The sequence below is a fragment of the Oryx dammah genome, unplaced genomic scaffold (genome assembly GCF_014754425.2).
Source record: "Oryx dammah isolate SB20612 unplaced genomic scaffold, SCBI_Odam_1.1 HiC_scaffold_16, whole genome shotgun sequence".
NCBI lineage: Eukaryota > Metazoa > Chordata > Mammalia > Artiodactyla > Bovidae > Oryx > Oryx dammah.
The window spans coordinates 63,337,111-63,356,427 of record NW_024070200.1 but is presented as its reverse complement, the minus strand read 5'-3'; the positions used below and the strand labels follow the sequence as shown (position 1 = coordinate 63,356,427).

The 19,317-nt window shown below is 46.7% G+C and overlaps 1 protein-coding gene across 2 annotated transcripts in view; it reads right to left on the bottom strand.

Annotated features, from left to right (window-relative positions):
* Positions 1-3,638: 3,638 nt before the first annotated feature.
* ALDH1A3 (aldehyde dehydrogenase 1 family member A3) overlaps positions 3,639-19,317 on the bottom strand; it is a 40,985-nt gene continuing 25,306 nt past the window's right edge. The window contains exons 10-14 of one of the 2 annotated variants that reach the window (XM_040257038.1): positions 12,345-12,509; positions 10,844-11,001; positions 10,027-10,101; positions 8,812-8,980; positions 5,435-5,516 (exon numbers count right to left, since the gene is read on the bottom strand). In XM_040257038.1, the coding sequence (XP_040112972.1) occupies positions 5,511-5,516; positions 8,812-8,980; positions 10,027-10,101; positions 10,844-11,001; positions 12,345-12,509 (573 nt within the window). In that variant the 3' untranslated portion in view covers positions 5,435-5,510. Of the gene's footprint in view, positions 5,517-8,811; positions 8,981-10,026; positions 10,102-10,843; positions 11,002-12,344; positions 12,510-19,317 lie in introns of both variants that reach the window. The other variant, XM_040257039.1, reaches the window with a different exon arrangement.

Sequence of the window (19,317 nt, the reverse complement as noted above, 5' to 3'; positions counted from 1 at the left end):
GGCGCGGGCTGCGCGGGGCCGGGCGGACGGCGGCGCTCGGGGCCGGGCCGCCCCTCTGCCCTCCTCCGCGGAGGCTCCGGCCGTGCGCCGGGGGCCGGGCCGGGCCAGACTCACTTCCTCAATCCTGAGCGGGGCGGGCGGCGCGCGGGGCGAGGGGCGGCCTCCGAGAGGCCTCCGCAGAGCGCGCGCGGGAAGCCCCTGCGCTCGCCCGCCGGCTTCCCTCACCGAGACCCCGGAGGCCACGGAGTCCGCAGGCGACCCCAGCGCCGGTCTCCTCCGGGTCTGGGTCCCCTGCCGTCCGGCAGGGCAGTCTCAGCGGCGAGATTGGTCGGTTCTCGGCGCAGCCCAGCTTTCCCTGCCCCTCTGTTCCGCTCAGCAGCGAAATCCGCTGGTGAACTCCGGACTCGTCTATGGAGGCAGTAAATACCCAAAAGACAGGAATATTCGTTTGTGTACAACTTTTTATACAGCAGACTAGACGTATGAAATGTAAAACTTTAATAGTTTGCAAACCTCAACCCTTCCACCACATGGATTTACTAAATTATGGATACATACAAAGATATCACTGGTGAATCATTTTAAATTGTCTGGGTCTATTTTGGGGGTGGCGGTTGTAGATAAACCTGCTGGAGTGTAGGCAATTTATATTTCAACCTAAAAAAAGATGTACCCACAATTAAGGCCATTATCCAAAGACATCATAATGATGTACGTCCATGCGGGCGGGCAGGCTTTAGATTGGGCTCCACGTGCCCACCAGGGAAAGAGAAGACTTCTTCGGAAAAAGCGGATGGTTCTGCACCCTGGCAGGATCTGCGCACCCCAGGTTCCTCCCATGTACGGCTATGACTGGAACATTCCCAGGGTTTATCCCAAGGCTCAGAGACAAATCGCCAGCATCCTCACTGCCGTTTCACAAAAGCCGGCCAGCAGCAGCCAGCTCCCGCCTCCACGACCTCGCAGACACTTTGAGCGGTCACCATGGACGAGTTCCTTGGGTCCCTGTTCGAAGAGGGGACCACGGGGCAGCTGAGTTTTGCGCCCAAGAGGCTGCCCCGTCGGTTCTCCCGGGCCACACGCACCTCCAAAAGGGAGGGTGCAGTTCTGCAATCCTGCCTTCACCACCGCGGTTCTAATTCCAATATGCAAAAGGCGGCAGTATGGTCGCTAACGAAAAGTCCCTAATAATTTGCAGGGCGTGGCGTCCACGGTGCCGAGTGAGCCTGGCGATCGCGGCGCGGCGCCCACCCCCACCCCTAGGCGCCCGGTCCTGCCATCTAGCGGGACCGCGAGGAAGCGCACGCCGGGTGACCGGAGGACCAGGGGGCAGACGCGGCCCACGGAGGTGAGGATAAGCCCGTTTTAAATGAGCTTGCCATCCGCTTAGAAATGTGTCCAAGGTAGAAAGAACTTGTCACATGGGTGGCCTGTTTCGAGCTGGTTGTATCCCAGCATTTAACCTTACCCTTGGCATGCGTTACTTACAGGTTTGCATGAGGCGATTGTTAACAGGTCAGTTAAGATTTCTTTATGCTTCTTAACCCCCGCTGACCAACGTCTCATGTTGGAACGCTGGTAAAGAATCCACCTGCAGCGTAGGATTTCTGAGTTCTATCCCTGGATGGGGAAGATCCCCTGGAGAAGGGACTGGCTACCCACCCCAGTGTTCTGGCCTGGAGAAAAAGACTGGGACACGACTGAGTCACTGTCACTTTCACTTTCTAAGTTTTATCCTAAGTAGGTAATGGAGGCAGGGAGGGGTTTCCCTGGTGACTCAGACGGTAAAGAATCCCGCTTGCAATGCGGGAGACCTGGGTTCCATTGCTGGGTTGGGAAGATCCCCTGGAGAAGGGAGCAGCTACCCACCCCAGTATTCTGGCCTGGAGAATTCCATGGACTGTATGGGGTTGCAAAGAGTCTGTGGGGACCAAGCGACTTTCACTTTCATTTTCACGGTGGGGTCAATTGGAAGCTACCTCCCTGAGCTACCCTTTCTGCCTTCTGAAGGTGTAGCAGTTTTTTTTCTTTAATTGAAGGATAATTGCTTTACAACATTCAGTTGGGTTCTGCCACACATCAGCATGAATCAGCTGTATACACACATCCCCTCCCTCTTGAATCTCCCTCCAACCTCCCACCCATTCCCACCCCTCTAGGTGGTCACAGAACAAAGGGTCTGAGCTCCCTGCATCATAGTGCAAATTCCCACTGGCTATTCATTTTACATATGTAAAGTATAGGTTTCAATGCTACTCTCCCAATTCTCTCCTTTCCCAGCTGTGTCCACAAGTCTGTTCTCTATGCATCTCCATTGCTGCCCTACAGACAGCTTCATCAGCACCATACTTTTTGTTGTTGTGCAGTCTCTCAGTCGTGTCTGATTCTTTGTGAGCCCATGGACTGCAGCACAGCAAGCTTTCCTGCCCTTCACCATCTTCCAGAGTCTGCTCAAACTCATGTCCATCGAGTTGGTGATGCCATCCAACCATCTCATCCTCTGTTGCCCCTTCTCCTCCTGCCTTCAACCTTTCCCAGCATCCTTCCCACCATCCTGCTAGATTTCATATATATGCATTAATATATGATATTTGTTTTTCTCTTTCTGACTTACTTCACTCTGTATAATAGGCCCTCAGTTTCTAGTCACCTCCCTTCAGCTGGGTATTCAGTTTCCACTGACTTTTCTCCTGGGACACTTAAAAAATGTCCCTTATTATCAAGACAGGATAGGAGCAAGAACTTCAAAAGGGCTCAGCCTGCCATTGGGAGAAGCTTGGGTGTTTCAAAGGGTCCACTTTTAGAGAATGTGCCAACTTACTGTCCCCACCCCAAAAGGCACTGTACACACACACACCACAGCCACAGTGTATGTCCTCAAAATGGTTCCTGTCATGGTAATGACAAACAAAGGAAATGCTGTTTTCCTTGAATTTGTTGCTCACATTTTGGTTGGGAAATGGGAGGTTTCTAAATGCATTCAAGCATACACAAGTGCATAAATTAAGATGGATCTTATCCAAGGCTCTCTCAAGTTTTCTCTGAAAGGGTGGAACTTTGCCTCTACATGACCAAAAGGAAATGGACTCAAAACAAGAGGCATGGTTGAACACAGTGGACCTAACCAAGTACAGAAATATTCTTCATCTAACCTCAGTGTCAGTGTACAACTCAGTGATTGAGGCCTACTGGTCTGAAGCCTTAGAAACTCTGGGTAATTTAGATACAAACACAGAGATCCTCATGGAGAAAAGGGACAAACAGGAATGCTTGCGCACACAGTTGCAGGATGCAGTGTTTCCCTGAGTCCCCAAGCAACTTTCCCCACATTCTCCACACTCACATCCTCATCACTTGGTGATAAAAAAGGACTCGGTAAGCTCAATGACAGCTTTAACTTCACCAACTAAGATGCAGAGCCTTTGAGGCCAAGCTTGCTGCCTCATCCACCCCCAAAACCGTCAAAGTGAGTTTCACACTCAAGCTAAGCACAGGACTTGATTGATTGAGCAAATGTAATGTTATCCTTAAGTGATTGAAACCACTTTTTTGTAAGTCACTTTGTACCAACGTTCTAAGTAAAAGAAAGGTCAGTCACAGAAAAAGGGGTCTTCTGGTCTTTAAATGAAAAAACATAGTTTTTTTTTCAAATATCTGATTTTATTTTATAGTTATTGCATTGTTGGACACAATCTGCAATTAGGGTCGGAATTCCCAGGCCAATAGATTTTTTTAAACCATACCACAGGAGTAAACCTTAAAAGAACTAAAGTCTAATGCTATATAGATTTCCATTTCTAAATACAGTATATTACAGAAGGTTAAATACATCACCTCTGTTTACTTACAACTATAAAAGATACATTAACTCTACCAATTATAAATAATGTAGCATCATATTAAAGGCATTATTGTACAATGAAAGAATAAGAACCCTCTAATGTATTACTATCAAGGTTAATGTCTTTAGTTACTTGAGATAAAATCCTGAAAATTCAGCATATGAAGTCAAATCCTGATTTAACAAGTTACTGGTAGTCTAAGTGATGTGTTGTTAATTGATTGAGAGAAGGTGAATTGCATATTGCGTATTTCCAACAGGAATAATAACCTCACTTCACATAAGACTTTCTCTATACATAACACTGGTTTTGACATAGACCTCCATTTTATTATTCTCCCCCCCAATTTAATTCTCAAACATAATTTAATTCTTAATAAGCACCATTAGAAAAGTACAAGTTAGTAACAGTTAAAGTATCTGAATAACACAATTGCAGTTTGGTTTTGTTTTTTTAAAGCTCTGTGGGACACTTTCAGTTTTCCAAGTTGACTTGGAATTGCACATCCTTTGGATACACAAAGAGGAAAAGAAAACTTTTCAACCTGTCAGTGCAGTGCTCAAACCACTCTAGTAGCAGACCCAGTTCCTCCATGAAGTTCAGATGTTATTTGTTAATTAATCACTAATTAATATCAAAACAGGACTTTGTAAAACCAGAGCTGTATTACAACAGCAGTCTTTTCAGTTGTATATGTCTTACTCATCTAAAATGTTGATAACCCATCTGGAGAAAAGGAAAACTATATAGGTTTATCATAAATCAATGCAAGTGGTAGAAATGCCTAACTGGGAAAAGCAAATTATGCCTTTAATTAGTAAAATGTAGGACTTAATGATCCTAGAATCTGTACTGTCAGAGCACTGGGTCTTTAGCAGTGATGGTGACATTCGCAACGTTTCCTGCCTTGATTAAGGTAGACCATGAACATGCATTAGATAAGCTCTTACGGTTGTTGATTTGGTCATATTCCAAAGGCCGTATTGGTTTTAAGCTGAGTCCCATGGTCAATGTCAACATGCAGTCCTTGAAAAGCATTCACACCAGGGCCTTCAGGACCCTTCCATGGTACTTGCTTCCCCAAAGTTCCCCACATCAGATCGTCCCAACCTTGTTTTTTAAAAATAATTTTTTTAAGCTTAGTGCTATTCCTTCCTACTGAGTAGTCAGAGGGGCTTGTTCTGTGAGCAGGTAAGGAACCCACAGGTAGAGTCCTGTTTCAGAACACACAGGGAATTTTTTTTTCCAAATCCTTATTGGGGTTAGAGTCAACAGAGCATTTTAAAGTGACGGCTCAATACTTCAAATACCACTTCCTGTTGACAGTGCCCTGAACCTCCTTACCATCCCAGGGATCTGGTAAAAAGCAGAAAACAGAGATGGCCCTTAGTCCCAACCCCAGGCAGGACTGCAATTTCACATACAACGTTTTGGTCGATAAAGAAGGAATGTAAGAGGAAAACAAAAACCGTTCAAATCCAGCAGATTTAAAGTCTCCAGAAGAAAGTATCCCAGGAAGGTCAGAATGTAGATTTTTCTTCAGTAAGTTCGATCGGCCACATTCAGTTGTCAGATGTTTGAAGAAGGAACCGGCTTCTCCTTCAGGGATCCTTGTCATCAAGTTTGATGGTGACAGTTTTCACTTCTGTGTATTCTGCCAGCGCATATTCACCTCTGTGATCACAGAAAAGAGTGAGATATAAAATGGCACTTAGACACTCTGTGTGAACTTTGTTCTAATGCTTCAAAGGCGAGTACTCTGTTGGGCAGTCTGGAGTCTGAGCAAAAGGCCAAAAAAATGAGAATTTAATAGAGTCTAAGGGCTGTAAGACCATCAGTAAGTTTAAGTATCTGGATGTGTAACTAAAGGTTAAATGCCAAGTTTTGTGTGCGTGTGCGTGTGTGTGTGTGTGTGTGTGTCTGTGTGTGTGTGATGCTTTTGAAATATTCAGGACTAAGGATTTGCCTTCAAAGGATGAAGGGGATTTAAAACAAAGTAATGAATTCCCTGGATGAAGGGGAGAGCAGAGAGAGCCTGTGCAGTGAGGGATCGGCAAGCTGAGGAGTAGATGGATAACTTCTGCAGATTTATAACTTCTGCGGGCAATTTGGAGCTGCTGGAAGAGACAAGAGAGACAGAGGCCTGAAGCTATTGACTGGGCTGTGGCCGGAGCATCCGTGAGAGGCAGGGCTAGGAAGGACCTGGAGCTGGTCTTGAAAAGCACAGCTGGGGACCAGCTGTGAGAAGAATGAGGCCCAGGCAGGGACACGGACGTTAGCAGAGTGGACACGAGGGAGTCCACGGCCTCTGAGATCATGTTTCTGATATGTGTCCCTTCCTGAAGTCCTGCAGAGCCCAGTGACCCGACTCAGGCTCCATGAATCATGCTTAGGGCCCCTTCCCAGAATTGAGAGGTGGCTTTGGATCGATTTAAAAGTCTCTGCAACCCTTGCTCTGCCATTATGTAAATAAGAATGTGTACCTGTTTAGGAAAAGAGGTAGGTGTTGAGGGGGCTACTGAGGCTCTGCCGCTAGAAACATGCAAGACAGAATCCCATCTCATCCCTTAAACCACTGCTTTTCAAAGTGTGGCTCCCTGACCATCAGATCAGCCTCACCTCAGAACTTGCTAGAAACGCAGAGGTTCAGGCCCCCAGACCTTCTGTGGGAGGCAGAATAATGCCCGCCTCAAGGTGTCGTCATCACAAGTCACTGAAGCTTCGAAAATATCATATGATGAAGGGGAATTAGGGTTACAGACAGAATTAAAATTGCTAGTTAGCTGACTTTAAAATAGGGAGTGTATCCTGAATTATCTGGGTGGACCCAGGGTAATCACAAGGACCCTTGAAGGAGGAAGAGGGAGGCAGAAGAGATTCAGAGGACGGTGAAACTACAGAACGGCTCAGAGAAATGCAGCACCACTGGCTTTGAAATGAAGGAAGGGGCTGCCAGCCAAGGAATATGGGAGGGAGGCCCTAGAAGCTGGAGAAGGCAAGGAAATAGATTCTTTCCCTAGAGTCTCCAGAAAGGAATGTAGCCCTGCAGACATCTTGATTTTAGCTAAGGGAGAGCAGGTCAGATTTTCAGCCTTCAGGACCGTAAGATAATAAATTCACGTTGTTTAAGCCCCAAATTTTGTGATTATTTACTATAGCAGCAATAGAAAATTAATACATCTATTGAACCTAGGAGTGGCACCCAGAAATCTGTGTTTTAACAGCCAGAGGATTAACAAGTCACTGGGTTCTGATGCAGCTCAAGTTGGATAACTACAGCCTTGGATCTATGCAGTCTAGGCAAGTTTTTTGCCTTCACTGAGCCTCAATATTATCATCTGTAAAATGGGAATACGCTTACTCTTTGGAAGGAAAGTTATGACCAACCTAGATAGCATATTAAAAAGAGGAGACATTACTTTATCAACAAAGGTCCGTCTAGTCAAGGCTATGGTTTTTCCAGCAGTCATGTATGGATGTGAGAGTTGGACTATAAAGAAAGCTGAGTGCAGAACTGAAGCTTTTGAACTGTGGTGTTGGAGAAGACTCCTGAAAGTCCCTTAGACTGCAAGGAGATCCAACCAGTCCATCCTAAAGATCGGTCCTGGGTGTTCTTTGGAAGGACTGATGTTGAAGCTGAAATTCCAGTACTTTGGCCACCTGATGCAAAGAGCTGACTCATTTGAAAAGACCCTGATATTGGGAAAGATTGAGGGCAGGAGGAGAAGGGGACGACAGAGGATGAGATGGTTGGATGGCATCACCAACTCAATGGACATGAGTTTGGGTGGACTCTGGGAGTTGGTGATGGACAGGGAGGCCTGGTGTGTTGCGGATCATGGGGTCGCAAAGAGTCGGACACGACTGAGTGACTGAACTGAACGGAGCATAGTGTTACAGTGTTAAAATTCAAAGTAGTGGATTTGTCAGCTTCATAAGGAAAAGCAAACCAAGTGACGAAATCATGGTGAACCAGCACAGAACCAGTAAGTCAAATATGAAATCACTCCTGTAAGACAAAGTGCATGAATCACTTAATTCTTCTTATTCCTGCACTCACTGCCCTGCTCAAGTTTTTGTCACTTTTATTTGACCCACTGTGGCATTTTCTAAATGGCTTCTCACCCAGTTTTGACCACCTTGGGGCTCAAGGCCATCAATAAGCCCAGTCTTTCTGCCACTGGACCTCACCAGAACACTGGGGCACTGGTACTGCTGATTACAGAGTCCACCGCTGTATGCTCAGCACCCAGCATGTGCCCGGGGCATCAAAGGTGCTCAGTAAATATATGCCAGTGAACAAAGAACAAGTGCACAAAAGGAACATAATGGATGGTGGAATAGTGGTTACTTCTAACAAACGGGATTGAGGGTCAAGGGAGGGAAGCCTTGACTTTCCACGTGTCTCTACAGTGTGGATTTTTTTCCCTTACTGTATTGCAAAGCTAAACAAAGAACTAAGAAAAACAGCCAGGAGGAGGAGAAAACTGCAGGCTTTGTTCCCAGATATGCACAGGGGGAGACGTGAGGGGCCCGTGGGTGGCCAGGAGCCTGGGGACGGGGAAAACCATGGAATCCACCACGTGGGGCTCCACATGGAAAAGGGGAACTTACTGCAACGTGCAGACATTAATTAGAGACAACTGGAAGTGGAGATTGGTTTTCAAGCCAGTTTCTGGGCTCCTTGTGGATTATGTCCAAGTACATTGTCAAAAGCTTTGGGAAAAATATATGCCAAGGGTCAAAAAACCAGACATCTACAAAAGTCCCCATTGTGGCTAATCAGCAGGGTGATACATGGACTGGGGGCAGCAGACACTGGGCCTGTCCTGCAGTGGACAGGCAGAACCATGGAGGAGTGGAGAGATGCAGGCCAGGAAAGCAGGGAGCGGACAGAGGGTAGGAGTCAGCTGCCTAGGATCAGATGGGTCCCACACACCCTTCCTGCAGCTCTGACACCCAAGGATACCTGCTTCGGGGACTGAAGTTTCTGCTGTGGTGGAGGCTGCACCTGGCCCCTAGAAGAGGCCTTGGTGGGGCTGGCTGAGGCCACAGCGCAGAGGAGACAGATGAGGGGAGTCCAGGGGAGCAAGGCCCTGTGGTGTGCAGGGTTTAAGAGTTCACCCTCAGGGGCTTCCCTGGTGGTTCAGGGATAGAAAGAACCCACCTGTCAAGGCAGGAGGCGTGGGTTGCATCCCTGGTCCGGGAAGCTCCCACATGCCACAGAGCAACCAAGCCCAATGCTACACTATTGAGCCTTGCTCAGGAACCTTAATTACCAAAGCGCGTGCCCCAGAGCCCCACGCCCAAAGGAAGCCACTGCAGTCAGAAGCCCGCACAGCACAAAGAAGAGTAGCTCCCACCAGCTGCCACTAGAGAAAAGGCCACGCAGCAATGAAGACCCGTCATGGCTAATGAATAAGTGAGTACACAAATTAATAAAAAAGAGTCCAGTCCCAACTTTGTCACTTACTGGCAGTGTGAACTGGGGAAGGCATAGGACTTCCCTGAGTTTTCTCATCTAAAAACAGGGACAGCGGCAGTACCCACCTCCGATGGACTGCACGAGTGTGTCTGCCTGAAATTTGCCAGCCCTTCATGTGAAGAAATCAGGAGATGGGGCCTTTTATCTTGGGCCCGATACAGGAGACCACAGCCTAGGCCAATGGGACACACCCTCCCAAAGGGCAAGACAGAAGGGAACTGTGAAGGAGGACGCAGTGTGACAGGCTGAGAGGCTCAGCATGTTGCAGAACCCCTCTGGGGAAACCCCCGAGACCCCAGGGTCTGTCCTGAGACCTTACTAATGGGCAGAAGGGCCACACCCTGACCACAGAGAGTGCCCACCCTCCCTGCCGCGGGCTTTCCCAGCCCTGCCCTGTCCTCATGCGGAGGTTCAAGCACCTGCTGCAAAGCTCCATGTGGGCTGGGTGCTGGGGGTCGCTGAGGCTGGGGGTCGGTCCTGGGGCAGGAGGGGGCAGGTGGGGCAGGAGGAGAGGGAGAGAAGACGGGGGGCCAGCCCAGCCCAGAGGGAAAGGACCACCAGCCCGTGGGTACAGCTGAGCCAGGCTAGCACACACGAGCACAGGGCAGGCCTCTGGACCAAGCCCCCGCCACTACCCTACAGACTTAGTGAGTCTTCCGTCCGCCCCGCGGACAGGCGTGCAGTGACAGGAACACTTACAGTTCTCTGCCGTTCCCCGACATTTTGAAGCCACCAAATGGAGCCTGTGCATAGATGGCATTGTAGCAGTTGATCCTGGAAAGAGAATAGAGAGACGCTCGTGGTCACTGGGAGAGGACCCGGCCGGCCCTTGAGTGCTGCGGGTGCTTGGTGCTGGGTGCAGAACATTGCCGAAGCCATGGTCTCTGTCCAGGTTTTATACCAGGAAAGCCGTGTTTTCAATCTCTGCCTTCTTGTTCCCACCATTAGAAACTAAAGTTTGAATATTGTGAAGTATAAATCTTCTCACGGGGGTAGGAAGGAAATGACAAGGGGAGAAAAAGACAGAGGCGAATTTTGCTGAGGGGATAAGAATCAGCTCTGAAATGAGACAGGACTCATTTCAAAGTTCTCCTGCTTCTTGGCCTCCAATTCACACTTATCTTCTAAGATTATCTTTAAAATGAGGATACTGTCATCAGAGGATGAAAGAAAGACTTTCATCCATACTTTGCACAAGAACATGCGCTGCTCTTAGAACAAAAACGGGAGGTCCAACACAGTGGTCAAGAGCATCAGCTTCATCAGAGCTGAATGGCTGGCTCTGAGCTCTGCTCTGCTGTGTGCTGGCTGTGTGACCCCGGGCAAGTCACAGAGTCTTTCTGCGTCTCGAGTCCCTCAGCTGTGAGACAGAGATGATGAAGGTGGTCACAAGGAGGGGGCAACGTGCTCAGACGTGTGTGGTGCATACTGCAGGACGGAAAGCTCTCTGCTCACAGAAGGGTAAGGAGACCAGCTGGCTGGCAGCTTGGGGGCTGGGCACTCAGGCTCTACTTACCAGACAGTTCCAGACTCTAACGCGGAGGCCAGCTTCAGTGCTTTATCGAGGTTTTTTGTGAACACAGCTGCTGTGAGTCCATATTCAAGACTATTTGCTCTTTTGATCACTTCTTCAATATTTTTGAACTTCAGTATTGGCTGCACTGGTCCAAAAATCTATGATTAATTGGAAGGATGGCAATGAGAGGCTGCAGAGTGAAGCGTGTGTGCCCTGAGCAGGCACCTCCTTCACGTATGCTCTTTTCACACACCCAGTACTCACACCTATGGGAGAGGATGAGTGAAGGACAGCACCCAAGCATTCTTTTTAGCTGTTCGATGGTTGAAATCTGAAGGAAAAGACTGAACTAAATAAAAGTAAAAAATAACTATCAAAATACTATGTTGGGTGGAAACCCTCTCACTGTGGTCAAGGCGCCTAGAGGTCCCAGCTTCAGAGGAGCCTCTGCGTGCTGGGACGCACAGACAACTCTGAAAGTCATCCCTGGAAAGTTACCGTGAAGGGTGTTTGCAGGCACAGACTGTGGGCCCTGGCCTCTCTGTGCTGTATGTTCTATCAAGGAAGATGCCCTGAAATGTTTCCCTAATAATTCCCAGGGAAGGAATGAGGCCGTGTTTCTCACCATCTGCAACATAGCAAATCAAAGGAAAGAGTTACAGGCTGAACATTTAGAGGTAATTTTGAAAGGAGCCTGTAATGGATTCAGTGTTCAGCGCCACAGCTCAGGAGGACAGTGTCAGCCTGCCAAAACACCTCCCTGGTTCCCAAGGAGCTTCTCTCACGGAGGCTAAACAGCTGAGTCTCACGCCATCACGGTACGGTCAGTAACACCCCCAAGTCCCAGGAGAACGTGTATAAACAGCTCATACCAGCAAGACTCTGGCAGTGATTCCCTCTTTCACATGTCCCCCAAAATGCCACAGCCTGAGGTCCAGGCACCGGGGACCCAGGTGGGAACCACTTCCAGCTAGCTTAACAGTGGCCCCGAAAGACAGAATTATACTCTTATGGGAGCTACCCTAATTTCCACCTCTCCAAGGATGCCCATGATGGACAACCACTAAGAGACTTCTAGTCAGGACAGGTCTTTGGGATGAACAGTTGCCATTTAGGTTTGGTCTGGGGGAGTGAATGCAGCTTTGGGCCCTGAATCCCTGGCTCAGTTTCTGATAAGAGCACAGGCTGCGATGGCTCTCCACCCCCAGCTAACCTGAGGACACGTCAGAGCACAGAAAAGGGACTATTGTTCCCAGAGAGGATGAGCAAGGCATGGAACTTAGGACAAGCTCTACACAGAGCTCACGGGTCCGGGGCAGACGACCGCCCAGAGGACTCCAGAGGAGAGGGAAAAGACTGCAGAACAAGGAAAACACTCCCTTCCCAAAGCCTTTGGGGATCCGTTGGCCCTGGAGAAAGCTCTTTTTGAAAGGCCCAGCCCCTTTCCCGCCCCCAGGGCCCCAGCTCAGCACAGGACATGGTTTTCCTCGCAGCCCCCGACCTCCTCTTTGGCAATCCGCATGGTGTCCGTAACTTCTGAGAAGACGGTGGGTTTGATGAAGAGCCCCCTGTCTTCCATAGTGGAGCCCCCACATTCCAGCTTGGCTCCCTCCTTCTTTCCGCTCTCGATCAGATCAAGGATTTTGTCGAACTGCTTCTGGTCAATCTGTAAAACAGAGAGAGGTAAGCTTGGCTTCTTTCTGGATGCTGGCTGCCAGCGTATGTGTCCAACAGCCTCCTAGGTGGTGGCTGATCTCATTATGTTCTAGCCAAGACGAAACTCATGGACCAGATGTGCCTTGTATGCAAATGTAGCTCCAATGCACAAATCTAGGTTCTCTGGGGCAGGGGAGAGTCCAGGTATGAGTGTATTCATCCATCTGACCCCCTCCATGGGTGCTGTGTACTTAGTCGCTCAGTCAAGTCTGACTGGAATTGCGACCCACTGGACTGCAACCTGCCAGACGCCCTTGTCCATGGGACTTTCCAGCCAAGAACACTGGAGTGGGTTGCCATTTCCTTCTCCAGGGGATTTTCCCAACCCAGGGATCAAACCCACATTTCCTGTGTCTCCTACATTGCAGGCGATTCTCTACCCACTTAGCCCTCAGGGAAGCCATGCTCTTAAGCAAATCCATGGGTGAAACAAAATCTGAAGTAGTCATATTCTTGGTTCTAACTCTTGAATCTTTCTAGGGTTGTCAGATTTAGCAAATAAAACCACAGGATACCCAATTAAATTTGAATTCCTAAAAGAACAAGAAACGATTTTTAAAGTATAAGCAAATCCTGAATAATATTTGGGAGATACTTATGCTAAAAATGTACCCACTGTTTATCTGAACTGGGTTGTTATTGCTTAGTTGCTAAGTTGTGTCTGACGGTTTGTGACCCCATGGATTGCAGCATGCCAGGCTTCCCTGTCCTTCACCATTTCCCAGAGTTTGCTCAAACTCATGTCCATTGAATCAGTGATGCCATCCAACCATCTCACCCTCTGTTGCCCGCTTGTCCTCCTGCCCTCAATCTATCCCAGCATCAGGATCTTTTCCTATGAGTTGGCTCTTTGCATCAGGTGGCCAAATACTGGAGCTTAAGCTTCAGCATTTGAACTAGTTGCCATGTATTTTATCTGGCAAAACTGCACACTGTTCCTAGGGCACCACAGATCAGAGTGTAACACTTCCTGGAATTCTCCATCCACAGAGCAGAGAAGTGAGAAATAATGCTGACAACCTTACTCATCACCCATGGACACAAAATAGAGGCTCAAGGGGGTAGACAGGCTGCTCCTGCTTGGTGGGGAGCCAGCTCATCAGAAGAGCTCTACTTTCTGCCACTTTGTTTAAGGGATCTCCTCGGCTGGAGTGTACCCTATAAATATCCAGCTTGTGGATGCTATACTCAACCAGCTGGCAAAGGGCACCTCTCTGGGACACTTAAGGTGGGGAAGTGCTCTCCCCACTCAAAATGGTCCTTCTTACCAAGTCCATGGGAACCCTGTTCTTACCATGACTCTGTTGTAAATCCCTTTCTCTCTGGCTGGGAGAGACAGAGTTTTGTTAGATAGGTTTGCTGTAGCTGTGACTTTCAAGTGAAAAAGTGGCTCAACCTAAGCAAATTTGAATAAAAAAATAAGCAAACCTAAGGAGAAAAGGAAAGATATACCTATCTAAATGCACAGTTCTAAAGAATAGCAAGGAGAGACAAGAAAGCCTTCCTAAGTGATCAATGCAAAGAAACAGAGGAAAGCAATAGAATGGGAAAGACTAGAGATCTCTTCAAGAAAAATACCAAGGGAACACTTCATGCAAAGATGGGCTCGATAAAGTGCTGGGAGCCAGCACAGGCCATCCCACCCATGACAAGGTCATGTGGAAGAAAACTGTTAAGCAAGGCTTCGGGACTCGAGGGGCTCCCTAGACCAGCTCAAGCATCTACCCCAAAACCAGAATCTGTCTGTCTTACTGTTTCGTGCCTTTCACCAACTCTCCTGACATTAACAGGGGGCTATCCCTGACCACCTTTCTCTGGAGAAAATCAACTTAGGGCTCTAGCTAATAAGTCTCCTGGACATGAGAGGAATATTTCAAATCAACCCCCCTCTGTTAGCATTCTAGCTTGCTTGGCAGGTTTATCCAGACTCTTGCTGCTACGCATGTGATTATTCGCAGCCTCCCAACGGTGAGAGGCATGGGAAGCCTAAAACATAGAGCCTTTCAAAGAGTTAAAAGTTATTAGAGTAGTGCTGGTGTAGGATTTCTTAATTGGGCCAATGCTTGTTGCTAAGTTCCCATATCTCTTATCCACTGTGCACCTGGGAGTGCATTAGTTAACATAGTTGGAATGTAAGAAAAACAAGAAATAGCCTTGAAATTAACCACATCAGACCTTTGAGCTAATTGGTTCTTTCTTGTAATTCACTGCACCTTTGCTCTGTGTGAAACATAACTCTGTTTAGCATTTTCTGAGGCTGATATAGATTAGAAATATAAAGAAAAAAAACTTTGAGGGAAAATAAGTTTTCCAGTTGAGCAGCCTTTATCAAAAGAGGGTCATAAAATGTTCACAGGCCTCCAAGGCCAGAAGATAATGTACACAACATCATTTGTGGAAAAGGTATGCAGAAAAAATCTTGGTTTTGATAAGGGCAAAACTGCTGGAATGTTTGGGCTGACTCTGTATGACCTTGCATCTTTCATTTCCCTCTATGTACAAGTTAAGGTATAAAAGTTCCTTTTGAAAATAAAATAAGGGGCCTCACTCAAAGAAGCTTGGTCACCCCATGTCTCTTTTTTTTCCTTTCTTTCTTTCTCTCTCTTACTCTCTTTTTCAGGCTGATCCCATGGAGCATAGAGGCTCTCTGCATTCACTTATCTGCCCGGGTTTCTAAGACCTGAACAGGAAGACATTCTGCGTCTTCACTCCCTCAGGAGACTGGGAGGGCACCTGTGGCCTCCGTGAACAGGGCAAGACCCTTGTCTCGGGGCTTTATTGGCTTTCTGTGTAAACCAAGGAATATCAGCCTCTTTCTCTCCTGTATTCCTCTCTCATTCATTCATTCATTCGCCAATGCCGTTTCTCCTTCGGGTTCCCCTGGATCCTGCGGGGGCTGGACCCTGGCAATAAAGGACAGAAATGGTATGGACCTAACAGAACCAGAAGATATTAAGAAGAGGTGGCAAGAATACACAGGAGAACTGTACAAAAAAGATCTTCATGACCCAGATAATCACAATGGTGTGATCACTCACCTAGAGCCAGACATCCTGGAATGTGAAGCCAAGTGGGCCTTAGGAAGCATCACTACGAACACAGCTAGTGGAGGTGATGGAATTCCAGTTGAGCTGTTTCAAGTCCTAAAAGATGATGCAGTGAAAGTGCTGCACTCAATATGCCAGCAAATTTGGAAAACTCAGCAGTGGCCACAGGACTGGAAAAGGTCAGTTTTCATTCCAATCCCAAAGAATGTTCAAACTACCTCACAACTGCACTCATCTCACATGCTAGAAAAGCAATACTCAAATTCTCTCAAGCTGGATTTAGAAAAGGCAGGGGAATGAAAGATCAAATTGCCAACATCTGGATCATTGAAAAAGCAAGAGAATTCAAAAACACATCTACTTCTGCTTCATTGACTACTCTAAAGCCTTTAACTGTGTGTATCACAACAAACTGTGGAAAATTCTTCAAGAGATGGGACTACCAGACCACCTTACCTGCTTTCTGAGTAACCTGTATGCAGTTCAAGAAGTCACAGTTAGAACCTGACATGGAACAATGGGTTGCTTCCAAATTGGGAAAGGAATACATCAAGGCTGTATATTGCCACCCTGCTTATTTAACTTCTATCCTGAGTACATTATGTGAAATGCTGAGCTGGATAAAGCACAAGATGGAACCAAGATTGCCAGGAGAAATATCAATAACCTCAGATATGCAGGTGACACCACCCTTATGGCAGAAAGTGAAGAGGAACTAAAGAGCTTCTTGATGAAAGTGAAAGAAGAGAGTGAAAAAACTGGCTTAAAACTCAACATTCAAAAAACTAAGATCATGGCATTCGGTCCCATCACTTCAGGGCAAATAATAGGAAACAATGGAAACACTGACAGACTATTTTCTTGGGTTCTGAAATCACTGCAGATGGTGACAGCAGCCATGAAAATAAAAGACACTTGCTCCTTAGAAAAAAAGCTATGACAAACCCAGGATACATATTAAAAAGCAGAGACACTATTTTACCAACAAAGATCTATCTAGTCAAAGCTATGGTTTTTCCAGTAGTCACATATGAATGTGAGAGTTGGACCATCAAGAGAGCTGAGCACCAAAAAATTGATGCTTTTGAACTGTGGTGTTGGAGAAGACTCTTGAGAGTCCCTTGGACTGCAAGGAGATCAAACCAGCCAATCCTAAAGGAAACTGGTCCTGAATATACATTGGAAGGACTGATTCTGAAGTTGAAACTCCAATACTTTGGCCACCTGATGTGAAGAACTGACTCATTGGAAAATATCCTGATGTTTGGAAAGACTGAAGGTAGGAGAGAAGGGGATGACAGAGGATGAGATGGTTGGATGGCATCACCAACTTGATGGACATGAGTTTGACCAAGCTCCAGGAGTTGGTGATGAACAGGGAGGCCTGGTGTGCTCCAGTCCATGGGGTCGCAAAGAGTTGGACATGACTGAGCAACAATGCAAAGAAATAGAGGAAAACAACAGAATGGGAAAGACTAGAGATCTCTTCAAGAAAATTAGAGATACCAAGGGAACATTTCATGCAAAGATGGGCTCGATAAAGGACAGAAATGGTATGGACCTAACAGAAGCAGAAGATATTAAGAAGAGGTGGCAAGAATACACAGGAGAACTGTACAAAAAAGATCTTCATGACCCAGATAATCACGATAGTGTGATCACTCACCTAGAGCCAGACATCCTGGAATATGAAGTCAAGTGGGCCTTAGAAAGCATCACTATGAACAAAGCTAGTGGAGGTGATGGAATTCCAGTGGAGCTATTTCAGATCCTAAAAGATGATGCTATAAAAGTGCTGCACTCAATATGCCAGCAAATTTGGAAAATTCAGCAGTGGCCACAGGACTGGAAAAGGTCAGTTTCATTCCAATCCCAAAGAAAGGCAATGCCAAAGAATGCTTGAACTACTGCACGATTGCTCTCATCTCACACGCTAGCAAAGTAATGCTCAAAATTTTCCAAGCCAGGCTTTAGCAATACATGAACCGTGAACTTCAAGATGTCCAAGCTGATTTTAGAAAAGGCAGAGGAACCAGAGATCAGATTGCCAACATCCACTGGATCATGGAAAAAGCAAGAGAGTTCCAGAAAAACATCTATTTCTGCTTTATTGACTATGCCAAAGCCTTTGACTGTGTGGATCACAATAAACTGTGGAAAATTCTGAAAGAAATGGGAATACCAGACCACCTGACCTGCCTCTTGAAAAACCTATATGCAAGTCAGGAAGCAACAGTTAGAACTGGACATGGAATAGCAGACTGGTTCCAAATAGGAAAAGGAGTACGTCAAGGCTGTATATTGTCACCCTGCTTATTTAACTTATATGCAGAGTACATCGTGAGAAATGCTGGGCTGGAGGAAGCACAAGCTGGAATCAAGATTGCCCAGAGAAATATCAATAACCTCAGATATGCAGATGACACCACCCTTATGGCAAAAAGTGAAGAAGAAAGAGGAGAGTGAAAAAGTTGGCTTAAAGCTCAACATTCAGAAAACAAAGATCATGGCATCTGGTTCCATCACCTCATGGGAAATAGATGGGGAAACAGTGGAAACAGTGTCAGACTTTATTTTTGGGGGCTCCAGAATCACTGCAGATGGTGACTGCAGCCATAAAATTAAAAGACGCTTACTCCTTGGAAGAAAAGTTATGACCAACCTAGATAGTATATTCAAAAGCAGAGACATTACTTTGCCAACAAAAGTCCATCTAGTCAAGGCTATGGTTTTCCAGTGGTCATGTATGGATGTGAGAGTTGGACTGTGAAGAAAGCTGAGCGCGGAAGAATTGAACTGTGGTGTTGGAGAGTCCCTTGCACTGCAAGGAGATCAGTCCTCGGTGTTCTTTGGAAGGAATGATGCTGAAGCTGAAACTCCAGAACTTTGGCACTGGAAAAGACTCTGATGCTGGGAGAGATTGGGGGCAGGAGGAGAAGGGGACAACCAAGGATGAGATGGCTGGATGGCATCACCGGCTCGATGGACGTGAGTCTGAGTGAACTCCAGGAGGCCTGGCGTGCTGCAATTCATGGGGTCACAGAGTCGGACACGACTGGGCTACTGAACTGAACTGAACTGAACTGAACTGAATGGTGCATTTGGATGATTCTGTCCCTGAGGCACAGGCTGGCTTTCTTTGAAAGAGTGGGCACAAACCATGTAAGCCCCTTTCTAGTCATCTGATGAAATGTGGATTCAGTGTTAAAATACCAACATGATCCATACCTCACACTTTGTACTAGGATAGATTCCAAATAGATCAAAGACTTAATCATGAAAGGTGAAGTCATGTTTGATGCAGGATACAGGATGCTTGGGGCTGGTGCACGGGGATGATCCAGAGAGATGATATGGGGTGGGAGTTGGGAGGGGGGTTCAGGTTTGGGAACTCATGTACACCCGTGGTGGATTCATGTCAATGTATGGCAAAACCAATACAGTATTGTAAAGTAAAATAAAGTAAAAATCAAAATTAAAAAGAAAAAAGTTTTCAAATTCTCTCAGGTGGAGAATGTCTTGGTAAAACAGAAGTGCTGATGGCCTTTCTATGACTTGAAATGCAGAAGCCAAGAAGAAAAGATTAATAATTTTGAGTAAGTAAAAAAACAAGGCAAAAGCATCATAAGCAAAGTCAAAGGGCAAAACAACAAACTGGAAAAAACTGACAAGTCACATAATAGATAAAGCTAATGTCTCTAGGATGTAAAG